The sequence below is a fragment of the Malurus melanocephalus genome, unplaced genomic scaffold (genome assembly GCF_030028575.1).
Source record: "Malurus melanocephalus ecotype Western Australia unplaced genomic scaffold, MMel_1.1 scaffold_328, whole genome shotgun sequence".
Lineage (NCBI taxonomy): Eukaryota > Metazoa > Chordata > Aves > Passeriformes > Maluridae > Malurus > Malurus melanocephalus.
Window position 1 is genome coordinate 108094 of NW_026623560.1, and position 12625 is coordinate 120718.

Sequence of the window (12625 nt, forward strand, 5' to 3'; positions counted from 1 at the left end):
CTGCTTTTGAACTATTTGCCTTTTTGTGCGTTCACAACATGCTTATCTTCATCTCTGCCTTTGCCCTTCAGTGTCGAAATCTAGAGGTTCTTGGGCTCTCTGGAGCAGAGCAGCCTGGGTGCACTGCCCACATTTATCAGTGTGACCCAGTCCTCCAGCTCCTGAATGCTTCACAGGTCAAAGGCACCCCTACCATGTGCCTGCCCACGTCTGAGAATGTTGGTATGGCCAACACATTTCTGTATTCCTGKCACTGGCCAGAAACTTTTCTGTCTCTGCATTTATGAATATTGCATTAATTATATGTTCTGCAGCTCTTGGTAACATCCATTCTGGATAGAAGATGAGACATGGCAGCTCTTGGTGATTAGAGGAACATCTGTCAGTACCTATTTATCTCTTAATATTCATKCTATAAATAACTGGAAATGTTTGTACTTGGGTCTGTATGCCTATTTCTTTATTCTGTGTGTAAAAATTATGCTGACTCATAGTTGAAATATTGACATTTTCTGTAGAAAGATGTAATGTCAAAAGGAGAATAACCATGTTTTAATGCTGAACTGATGAAATTTCTCCATGTTACCTAAATGCAGGACAGCTGACCTAATCAGRTTGGGTTTTCTGTGTGCTGGTGTCCTTCATTCTCATCATACCCAGCACCAGATATTCAGATCCACAGCATATTCCTAGAACAGACCCATGGGGCAAGAGGAGATGATTGTTGTGTCCCTGTAGAAAAAACTCTGTGACCACTGACTTGAGCCCACTTCTTTCCWCTGTAAGGCTGGGAATATAGGTGTTTCTGTTTAGCTGTCAATTTTCATATAGATGCTGCGAAATTAACTTTTGGCCYTTACCTTCTTTTAGAATTTAAAGTAGGCTGGTAAAGTTAAATATTCAACAACATTGTTAAATCAAGCTAGTTCCTCTTCTTGCGCTTTTTTGTGGAATGGAGGAAGGACTCATTTTGAAGCTTTTTTATTTGAATATTGGAATAATGTGATACAGAGATCATGCATCCTTGGCATTAAAAATTGAATGAATAATTAAAAACTCGTGTTCATTTAAATCTCCTAAATTTTAAAAAACATTTTTTTTTGAGCAGTGTGTGCCTTGAAGTTCTGGTTTCATGGTGCTGCTGTATTTCATGGAAATACAACTCCTTAAATTATTAACACAAAGTAGTTCTTACTATTGTGGTATTAACGAATTTATTTTCTTTGAAATTTTAATGTTGAAATCTTATAAATGTGTCTGCCTGTTCACAGTTCATATACTTTCCATCGTAAACTTCTTGTAAATTAATTCATTTTCTGCCTCCATGAAGCATTCAGGAAAGCAGAAGAATTTTAACATTTTCTAGATGTAAATCTTGGAGAAGTTTTGAAGTGGTGAAATGGAAAAAAATTAAGGGATAGTAGGAGCTTATTGGAGAGATAACCTTTTGTAGCWTCTTTGTAATAGTCAGATGGCTTTTGCCCTCTGTTCAATAATTTGTGCATTGCATTGATTATTTGTGCCCAGCAAATTGACTGTTGTGGGGTGGTTCAATGGCACTCTTTAAATAGAGTGAGAGAGCACACAACATGCAGACCTAGATAATGCAGAGCATGTAGAGCCTCTKCCTATGACCATAATCTAGGAAACACATTTTTAACTTCCTCAGGAAGAAATATTTTCCTTTTTTTTTCCCTCCACAGTTCGGTTGGGCTCTTTTCTGTTTTTTGTTTTGGGGTTTTTTCTTTGCCAAAAGGATTATTAGTGTTGCTACTTTGATGACTGCTCATGGTGGTGAGATGGGAACGCTCAAGCTCTCCGATCTGCCGAGGAGCCCACGAATGGAAATGTGTCAAAATCCTCATATGCAGCCAAAGCAGCCACTGTGGCACGCACAGCGGGCACCGGGCACTCGGGCACCTTTCAGCTCCTCCACGCTGCCAGTGTCTGTCAAGCACAGAGGGAAATTTGTAAACCTGCGTGACAGTGTAAAAAAGAGCCCTACAAAAAGCACAGCAAAAGTAAAAGCTGCTAGTGGCTGGGTGTCTGATGGTTCGTGCTCTAATTACTCTTTAGGAAAGGTAGGTGTTGCACTATGTGCTTGGAGACGTGCATTTTTGATGCAAACCGTTGAAAATATGTTGCTCTTTTCTTTCTATAGTTTTATCCCTGCTGTTTCTAATGACCTCCTTACTAAATTTTATTTTGTATTTGATTGCTGTAAGTCAAAATAGCAATAATTGAAATCAGGTTGGCAAAGGAATGCTTGCTGTCATGTTTTCCGATGAAGGTTGCTGCACTGTATACAATATGGGGGKTTACAGTAATTTCTTGAAAGTGAGGAAAGTTTGGTTTGTTTGATTTTTGTTCTCCAAAGCCTATCTTTTCATAGCTTACTAAGAACAGTGTTGGAGAATTTGCTGGCCTGGTTGTCTGTTGGAGGATTTGTATGGTGCTYTGATTCACCTGCAGATTGGTTGGTATTTCCCCACAGAAGGCTTGCTGTGTGTTGGTTAAACATGAGGCAATGGGTGTGTTCTAACTTCTCACAACATCTGGGYGCAATGGTAGATTTGGAGGCACTCAGTTGATCTTTTAAAAGCAGTTATCTTAGCTTTAGTAAACATACCACTTAAATGATTTTTTTTTAAAATATAAATTTTAAACCCCATCATTACACTGATAAATATCAAGTAATTTTTATATGTTGTTGTAACAGAATGAGTTTTCATTGTGGTTGTTAGCACATTTATTTAGGCTGGCAGATGTGTTTGAATGAGTTACAGTTCAAGTCGTGCAATAATATATTATAATTGTATCCTGTAGTTCATATGGATTCAAAAGGCTTTTAATTGGCCTGCTGCTTTCTTTGTATTTTATATTAGCTTGTGTCTGTTTAAACCAGGATCATTAAATGCTTTAGTCAGACATSTTTATTGAAAGTTATTTTGAGAAAAAGCTTTAATTTCTCACAATACTTGAGTGTATGTTTGAAAAATTCCTAAAAAGCACAAATATTTCTTGAAAATTCCTGGAAAGTGGAGCATTGAAATGATACTCTGGGAGCTTATTCAAGTGCTGTCACAGGGACCTGTGTCCTATAATMATTTGCAGACTGATAGTATATCTTAATAAAATAAAATCTTTGTTCTGTTATAAAGAAGTTCTAGGTTTTCTTTCTCTAATAATTGAAAATGTTCTAATTTTTTGCATTGTCCTTCTTCGTCATAGCTGCAGAGCCTGCATCAGTTCAATGTATTCTATAAAACATCTGAGTGAAGACAGTCTTGCCTTCATTTGGATTTGCAGGTTTTGAAAGCTGTTGCCAATGTTGTTACTTCTTTCCTCATCCACATGGTAGTGGAGGAGGCTCTACAGGAGCACTGCCAGGATGCTTGGGGGAGCAGGGAGCTTTTAAGGTTCAGTGGATCCTAAACCAACAAAGGGAAAATACAATGACAGTATGAATAACTTATGAACCCTGGACCCTTGAAGAATTAAAGGACTTTGTTCAAAGTCAGTTTTAAAAYAATAAGGGTAAAATTTGGAACTGGTAGTAGGTTTTTGGAGCATTTGGGGATAAGAAACCCTTAGAGAGTAGAGAGTTAGGAAGTGGGGAAAGAAAGGAAGCAGGAAAATYAAGCTGATGTTTGGTGCAAAGGGAGGGGTGCAGATTGTTTGGCCAATAAAGAAATCCTCTTCAACACTGCTAATTTTTTTTGTCAAGTGGAAGTTTAGGGAAGTGTATGGTCAGGATCTCAGAATAACTTCAATTTGGTTTTAACCTCTTATTGCAGGAGTATAACTGTAAAGCAAATGCTTAGCTTTTCAGCCTTAATGTTGTGTTGTATTTTGGTATGTAATGTATGTTTATCTGAAATTTTTGTTATTAGTATTTTTATTGTGTTTACCTACATGGAAAGCCACTTTCTTTGGAAGGCAGAGTTAAAGGGGTTATTTTTTGCGTGTGTAGGGGCTGAGTGATTGCTTGAGCTGTTTGCTTTGATCTGTCCTCTAAAGGCTGCATTGCTATTTCAGATCCACAGGTTTATTACACTGAGCATTTCCTGAATCCTTTGCAAAAGGCATAATAATATTTTTCTAGTCCAATTTAGATTCTCCCCAACCTTTCTCTTTTTAAGTACTTGAAATATCGTGCTSTAGTCCATAGATGTAAGAATGCTTTAATGACTTTAGGATGACCTCTCAAGATACCAAATATATTTTGTTCTTGCATCTTTCAGTAATTGCGACATTTTTCACCAGATTTCATTTTGGGTGGATTGAATTTGAGCTGAAAATCCTGCAAAAATCGCATATGTACATTTAATATGTGTTGCTGTTCTTGGGCTGTTTCAGGTTTCTTCATTATTTGCTATTACTCTTTCATTTGGTGGCTGCAATTGATGTATGCTTCTTTGTATTTTAAAATATCTCAAACTTTTAAAACATGTTTAATATGGTTATGTTCTGGGTTTTTTTGTTCATTTTCAGAATCTAGTATTTTCTTTTGTCTTTATGATTCATTATTTTTAAAGATCACAAGAATGTCTTGGAACAACTAAATTGCAAGAGCTTTGATCTGCTGTTCAGCTTGTAATTTTGATGATAGTTGCCAGCAGTTTATGTTACTGACAGCTTGTTGACAGCCAGTATGTGAACATCTCAAAAATATTTGAGTCAAAGTTTTGCTCAAWATGCTGTTTGGAATTTTACTCCCTTGCAGCTTAAGTGTCAGTAGGTTTCCTGGTTTTWATTTTAATGAAGAATCCTAAGACCAAAATTCTCCTAGTCTGCAGTTGTTTGGTAAACCTTCGTGAAGATCTTTGAGAGGTAAATTGAGTCTGTTTTAGGACCTTYCACCCATTTGGCTAAAAGGTTTTCTTTGATTTTTGCTAAGTTTAGAAACCTTTAGAAAGGTAYTTCTGATTTTTCCWCCTTACCAMAGAGGAATATTAACTTTGCTGAGTRCTGTTMACTTCYRTYCTCGTTTGCCTGCTTTTGCACTCTGTTGTATATTGGTGAAGGCGTTCTGTTGTGAACCCAGCCCACAAAATGCCCAACTCTGTTCATTGACATGAGCAGGATTTTGTTGTACCCCAAAGTCTCAGTGCTGCAAGGGCAGTGCCTTGCTGTGAATAAACCAGGGCAATCCAACTGCTTTGGGTTCCTCACCATCAGCGCTGTGCTGGGGATGTGCTGCGGTGAACAACGGGGGTGGAGGGGACTGTGCGCTGTAGAGTCTATAAATCTGTGTGATAGTTCAGCATTTGTTTAAGCTGTTAAATTTGAATCTTGTTTGTTTTAAACTGTTTTTCCAGTTTTCATTATTTTTGACCTTTTGTTGGTGATTTTTAGCCCACAGAAGCTGTTCCTTCCTCTTCTCCCATTGTCCCTGTGATCCCTGTCCCACCAGTCCCTGCTGAGACCATCCCATCCACCATACCACAGGTTTTTATTCTGTTTTGTTTTGTTACATTTGTTCAACTTTTATTTATTTAATTWATTTTGTTGCTTTGTTGAAATATACCTTTTTGTACTCCACCCTCAGGTCTGAGGTGAACTGTTAAATACCCCAGAATTTCACCCTAACTTTTCTCCATTTTATGACAGCTTTTAGTCCATTTAAATATTTATATATTTKTATGGAAGTAATTAGTAARTTGAGMAAGAACTAAAGAAAAAACATCCAAAATAATGGAAAGAAGCAATAAGATATTTTATGTTTACATGCTAACTTCAGAGCCATTTGACCCTTACTAACATGTTATTGCTTGATTTATTTATTAAAAAAAGTTTTCTCATTTAATATAAATACTTAATACATGTCTTTCCTCAGCTGCACTTGCATGATGTTTCTCATGTTCTCTGCCTGTTTGTTGGCATTCCTATTTTGGGAGCAATTTACAATACAAAAGGGATCTTTTTACCTCTCCATTCCTACTATCATTGACTCATAAAATGCACTTCTCTTCTGGGCCTTCATTCTTTAGGTCCCATAATGTCCACATACCACCCAAAACAAAAACCAAACCCTGTCAAGACACGTGAAGGCAGTAAACATGAGTTAAYGTTACTATCTTCCATGTAACTTGGCAAATGTGACCACAGCGTRGCAAGCTAAGGAACAATCTAGAATAGGCAGCAGTTACATTTTTACAAATAGTTTGTCATTCTGCTTTTAGTTTTTTGTAACTTTCCTGTAATTTCCAGTGCAGAAATCTGAAATGATGAGTACACACCTTGTGAAAAGATGAGTCAGTTTTTAGAATTGTTTGGTGACAGATCTTTATTACTTTAAAAGGAGATTGAGCTATCCRCAATATTGCTTGAAAATTTTTTAATATGCACATCAGTATCTCTTTTTCTTTAAGTTTTGCTTTCAAGCTACCTGACTAAACTTGCAGCAGTTGGTAATCTTTGTTTTTGCTGCATTTCTAATTCTTGCATAACCCATAATTAGCAAAAATTTTTGCCGTTGGCTGTTTTATAGTGCAGTTTCTAGTAGGTGTGTGTTTATTTGAATCTGTCACCTGTATTTCTTCCATCAGAAAGAACAGAGATTTGATTTAAAAATCACTCCCTTCTTATAAAAGGATTCTGCCCAAATCAGGATTTGAGATGGACAGGCCAATGCAACCATGTCCAGAATGCCTGGCACTGAGCTTTTCTCATTCATGTTTGAAAAAGATGGTAAATTTCTGCTTCTTGAAGAGAATTCAGATAAATGCAGAAGTGTTAAGAACAATAATTTATCCTACAGAGGCAGTAAGATATTGCATTGGTTGGCTGATTTGTGTCTCAAACCTACTGTTCACCAGACCTCCCCTACTAACAGCAATTTTGCTTTCAGTCATCTTTCTTTTTTTTAAAYATGAAAAGAATAACTCTTGTGTGCCTCAAAAATAAAAACCACATGGAGCAAGCTTTCACTGGCATTGTGTTTATTGAATATAATTGGATATTACAGAATCCTAATACTAAATATAAATACATTCCAAAATGGAGTGAAAACAGCACGCCTGAGCAATTGATCCTTTTTTCCCAGCAAAGACATAAAAACATATGGTTTAACTATATTTACTGTAACCTTAACAATAAATTACATCAATGCATAATAGATTGGGGTTTTTTAGTACATGATCTTATTTTTAATTTGCTCTTATTTTACTAGAACTTGCTCTTGAATAAGAATCAGGAAAGGAAATTTAACTTAATGGAAGAAAATCGTTGTGAGGGACAGTGTTGTTTTGACAGAGATTTTTATTTTGACATTAATAACTAGTGCTTAGTGTCTTTACTGCATGRAGTGTGTCCATGCTTCTGCTGAGAGAATTGCTGGGTGAGAAAGGSTTTTGATGGCATTTTGACAGTCATRTGTGTCATCCTTTTTGTTTCCTTTTTTAATTGTCTGCTCTGCTAACATGTTTAGATCCCACCTGATTTTAGTACTTATTAAATGACACAGGCCTAATTTCTGACACCTGATAGCAGATTGATGGCTCCTGTCTAATGATGGCAGATTATTCATCCCAGCCTTTTGAAAAGCACTTCTGAGTCATCACTTCCTAGACTTGTGAGCTTTTAAAAATCTGAGTTCTTCAGAAGTAGGTTGCTGTCATAGTAATGAAACAAAAATGCAGAATAAGTAAAGGTTAATGCAATTGTCATGTTTTTGCWGGTCTTAACTTTATCTTTAAATGAGTTTAATACTGGTTTCTCCTGCAGCCTATTAGACTGTCCCTAAACTTTGTTCCATACACACATGTATGCTTAGAAGATTAAAAAAAGAATTTCTTATATTGAAAGATAATGTATTTTTTTTTTACATATTAAAACCCCTCTTGGATTCATTAAAGCAATAAGTAGATTRAYTTTGTTTASTGCAACTGAATTTAATATGTCAGCWGTATTTGGAGTCTGGAATATACCTGCACGCTCTCTTTTGTTTTCCCAATGTTCCTAGAGCAGGATAGATGCTGCCTATTTTAAAGGCAGTTAATTAATGGATGAATGCAAAATCTGCTTATTTGGAAATATTTCAGAGAAATGCCATCAGTTTCTATGGATTTTCTTTTGGTTGAAACCACATTTTTCACAGAAGAATTCTCGGTAGTTTGAGAGACTTAAAGTGTAACCTCACTCTACTGGTTCCTGGCTTGTAAAAATGCTAATATTATTTCAGATTTCTGTAGCAATAATCTCTGACTGCTTATGGCTTGTTAATCCTTAACAATTTTCTGACAGAAACTCATGCTGCTGTGTGGGGAATGAATGTCTGCTGTGGATTTGCTTTTGCAAGTCAGTTTTGTAGGTCCTTTCTTCTCTGAGCTCATTTCTGCAGGTTTCCATTTTGCAGTTTGCAGAGTAGGGTGGTGACTGTTGCTGATGGGGAGAAAGGGAAATTGAATCCACCAAAAATTGGTTTTGGGATGCTGACTGGTAAAGCAACCTCTGCATATTGTAGCACAAACACKGGGGTAACTGCCATCGTGTCAAATGGTAGCATGACTCAGGTTTTCTTTTGAAAAACAAGATCATAAATGYCACAACTTAGATATTAAATATGATCTCAGACTTCCCTAACTGTGGTTTTAATCGGGGAAGCAATTTGTTCAGAATTGTATCAAGTGTTTCAGGAGGTCAATTTTCAGATTCTCAAGGTGATGCTAGCTCTTGAAGGGACTCTGAGAAAGCCAACAAGTTAAATGTTGTAAAATTATCATTAATATTGCATTTTCTTATGCTGTGTAATTTTATTTTTTGTTTTAATAGGCAAATCCCCCTCCAGTGCTGGTGAATACAGACTCTTTGGAGACTACAACATATGTAAGTCTTCACTTGCTTTCAATTAAAAATTTAAATATTTTATGTAGGTAGYTGTATAGGCCTATTGTTACTGTTTAATAAAACTGATTTTATCTTTTGATTTTGTGAGCTCTCATGATGGTTATTTAAAGTCCTTGAATAGCTGTTTCACAAAAAAGAAAGTTGCAGATTGCTGGTTGGAATTTTTTGGAGTACCAGTGAGTGACAGTGCAAAAGACAATTGTTTGAGGTTCCAGAGCTTCARTATCCAGGGAACAATCTGCTTCTTCAACTGTGCAGGCAGATGCTTAAATATTTAATGTGCCATTTCCGTTGCACTTCTCATAAAAACATTTCTTGTGCAGTGTCTAWGTTTAAGGTTTTAGTGCTGTAAATGCTCCTAAAAATGGGCTGGTTCTGTTTGAAACATTAAGGTAATAAGTGTAGTTATGTGGAGGCTGAGATTTTCGTTTGTCAAGCATAATAACATTTATATAGAAAATGTTTCGTTTGTCAAGCATAATAACATTTATATAGTTTTTCATCCAGGGGAAGCCCCTACAAATAAAGCTTAGCTTTTAGTGGGTTTGAGATCCCTTTAAACTTGGAAAAGGTATTCTAGATCAGGGATTTTTATTATGTGATATGTCCTTGCTCCTGTCTCTGCTAATGTTTAATGTTGAGGTAAGTAAATTCAAAGGTAATTTTGCAAGACCATAGAACTGAGCTAAAGGAGAAGATAAAAATGATGGAAGTTTTTGTTTGCTCCTGTTTATCTAGATGATATTTTAAATTGGATTACAGAGTTTTGTGCATGGAAATAAGAGACTCCTTAAATACATTAGGATTGRCTTTGTTTTGTCTGATGGCAATGAATAGGGAAACGATTAATCATMCTTGTTATTTATTTAATAAAAAAAGAAAAGAAAAAAGTGCTGCTCACTGATCAATCATCATGAGCCCTTTGCAGCTACTCTAATGSTGGATGACTGCTTCAGTTAGCACATGTTGTCATTCCTGTGGATAATAGCTCAAGGACTAAGCTACYATAAAAACTTCTTGATCACAGTGGCTTCTTTTGTGTTGGTGTAGTAACAGATCCAGTTTCACGKATTCAGAAGGTCAGGACCTCGTCCCTTTTTAATAGAGAAATATCATGTGTTAAAACCACCGTATCTTTTCCACTGAACAAGCTACTAAGCTCATAATCATTTTTGAGGTACTTTGCAAAGAGGATGATMATCTGTTAGTGTGGAATGGATATGGCTTCTATTGTATTAAGGGGAGATATAATTAGAGAGTCGGGGATAAATGAGCTTGATATTAGACAGTCTGTAAAAGTCATGGCATTTCCAGCTTTTAGAGCATTTAAATATTTTAAATAAACATAAGGAGGAAGGAAGTAGCTTGATCTTCAGTTTTTTTGGGGTAAATTCCCCTTTTAAATTCTCTGCTAGAAAAGATTTTAAAATGTTTTCCACTATACATTTTTTTTAATCTTTAGTGTGTTAAGATTACAGAAGTCTTTCAGATACTCTGTATTTTAAGAAGAGAAAGGGTCCATTGTAAAATAATAGTATAAATATTATTTCTTACKGTGTTAAATATTTAATCCTAAAAGGCTAGAAATAAGAAATTCTCTAGCTGCTGTAGGTAACTGTGGAGGAAAGAATTTGAGTTCCAGATATCTTAATGATTGGAAAAAAAAACTTATTCAAGAATATTAAATATGGTTGAGAATTTTGTAATTTAATTGATTTTGCTTAGTTTTGGTATGTGTTGCTTCTGGTATTTGRTTCTGTCCTAGTTCTGTAGGTAGCACAGAGTGCGGGTATCCTTTCTAACTTGAGGATGACCAGGCTTCTTTCTAGGATTTTGGTTTTTCATCAAGCTTTATAAAATATTTTTCTAAGCTCTTCTCTTTTTGGCTCTTCTCTGTTTTAAATTGTTGAAGTTTGGTATGTATGTGACATGATAAATAGTAGTATAAACGTTGTTAAATGTTACTTTATGGGTCTTACCCATTTCTCATGAGGAGGGGGAGATCAAGCATCAGTCTTTGAGTTTTCTCTGCTCAGTGTGGAACAACAATTGGAAAATTCTGCTCTCTTCTTCCTTACAATTCTTCTCTACCCCACATCCTCTTTCTTTTTTCTCAGTTTTAAGTTGCTGTCTAGCCTGAGGGACATCAAAGGCTCTCTAGAGCATTYTTTTCTGGCAATCTGAAGCAGAGGACTTGTGCCCTACAGTAGTATTGCAGAACAGTCTGCTCTCTGAAATGGCAACTTTCAAACTCGTACAAAAAGATTGTCTTATTCATGAATACAGAGTGGTGTGAAAATCACATGTCCCCTCTGAGCTCAGTGGTCACTGTGAATCAGCTGAGATTTGATGGGAGTGAACTGCCAGCCAAGCAAACTGTGTCGTGTAAAGTGTAAAATTCTCTGTAAGTCTTGCTTTTCTYTTTTTTTATAGGTCAATGGCACAGATGCAGATTACGAGTATGAAGAAATTACTCTTGAAAGGGTAACATGCTAAATGTCATTCTGTACTATATTTGAAATGGGATTTATGATACTTTAATATGAAAAATAGCAATATGAACCAATTCTTACTCTTTCTTTTTTTTTTATTTTAAGTAGATTATTTAACCTAAAGAAAAAGTGCATTCAATTGCTAAGCAGGAATTGAAAATTTTATTAATATCCTTGACCATTGAGAGTAAAATGGRGGAATGATCTAAGACATCCTGCATTTAATGTTGCTACGTAGACTTGAAGAGCCTAACAACACAGATTGTGATTTCATCTCCTGTATTGTCACTTTTTTCATAGGCTTTTACTTATATACCATGAAGTTTTATACTGAGATTACAAATGACACCTTGYCACATGCATTTCTTTGTTAGGTTTTCTATGTTGAGATCTAGCTCAGTTCACTTGAGGTGCACTGTTAACAAAAAGACAGAAAAAAATTATTGTATCTAATACCTGTGCATTTCTGGTGGTTACTGAGAGGGTGAAGAGGTCTTGCAGTTGATGGTAAGGGCAAGCAACCCTTAAAGAGAAAAACGTCAGTCTGAATTGCTGCATCTGTGGGGATACATTAAAGATGGAACCCAAGTTATTTAAAGRCTTCTCTGGGAAAAATAATGTGTCACTAATGATTTATTGAGGAGTAAATATTTGTATGAATAATCTCAGATATCTACTGCATTAGAGATAGAAGATTTTATGTAGTTTATAAACTCATTGAGAGTTGTTGGGTGGAACTGTATCTCTTACAGTTATGCAATATTCTCCTTGCACATATATAAGATGTAATTATATTTATGTATATATGTAGCATATCRCCTAAACTGTCTTTTAATATTTTTGTTATCAGTGCAAATTATGTAGATTTTGTTCAATAGGGAATTAGATAGATACACCAGAGTATSTTTTCCCCAAAGATGAAATGTGTTATTTTTTTTTCCTTCTATCTTTAGGGAAATTCAGGACTTGGCTTTAGCATTGCAGGTGGTACAGACAACCCACACATTGGGGATGATGCAAGTATTTTCATTACAAAAATTATAGCCGGGGGTGCAGCTGCACAGGATGGAAGATTACGGTAGGATGAATTTCTGTGTTGGGTTGCTAAGTGTTATTATTGCATTTTAAATAGTGGATAGAAAAWTTTCTGTTACTTTTAATGTTTTTTACATTCTGCATTCAATGTCAAATAGGTTCTTTTTACAGAATTGTTTTGTAAATAATGAAGAATGATTGAATGGACCAATAYGTGTTTCCCAACCTAATAATATTTGCAGTTTAGG

At 35.7% G+C, this 12625-nt stretch overlaps 1 protein-coding gene across 5 annotated transcripts in view; it reads left to right on the forward strand.

The window, feature by feature from the left end:
- DLG1 (discs large MAGUK scaffold protein 1) overlaps window positions 1–12625 on the forward strand; it is a 72371-nt gene that overhangs the window by 13012 nt on the left and 46734 nt on the right. For all 5 annotated transcript variants that reach the window (XM_057377854.1, XM_057377851.1, XM_057377853.1 and 2 more), the window contains exons 2-5: window positions 5359–5451; window positions 8776–8829; window positions 11284–11334; window positions 12296–12420. In XM_057377854.1, coding sequence (XP_057233837.1) covers window positions 5359–5451; window positions 8776–8829; window positions 11284–11334; window positions 12296–12420 — 323 coding nt within the window. The remainder of the gene's footprint in view (window positions 1–5358; window positions 5452–8775; window positions 8830–11283; window positions 11335–12295; window positions 12421–12625) is intronic.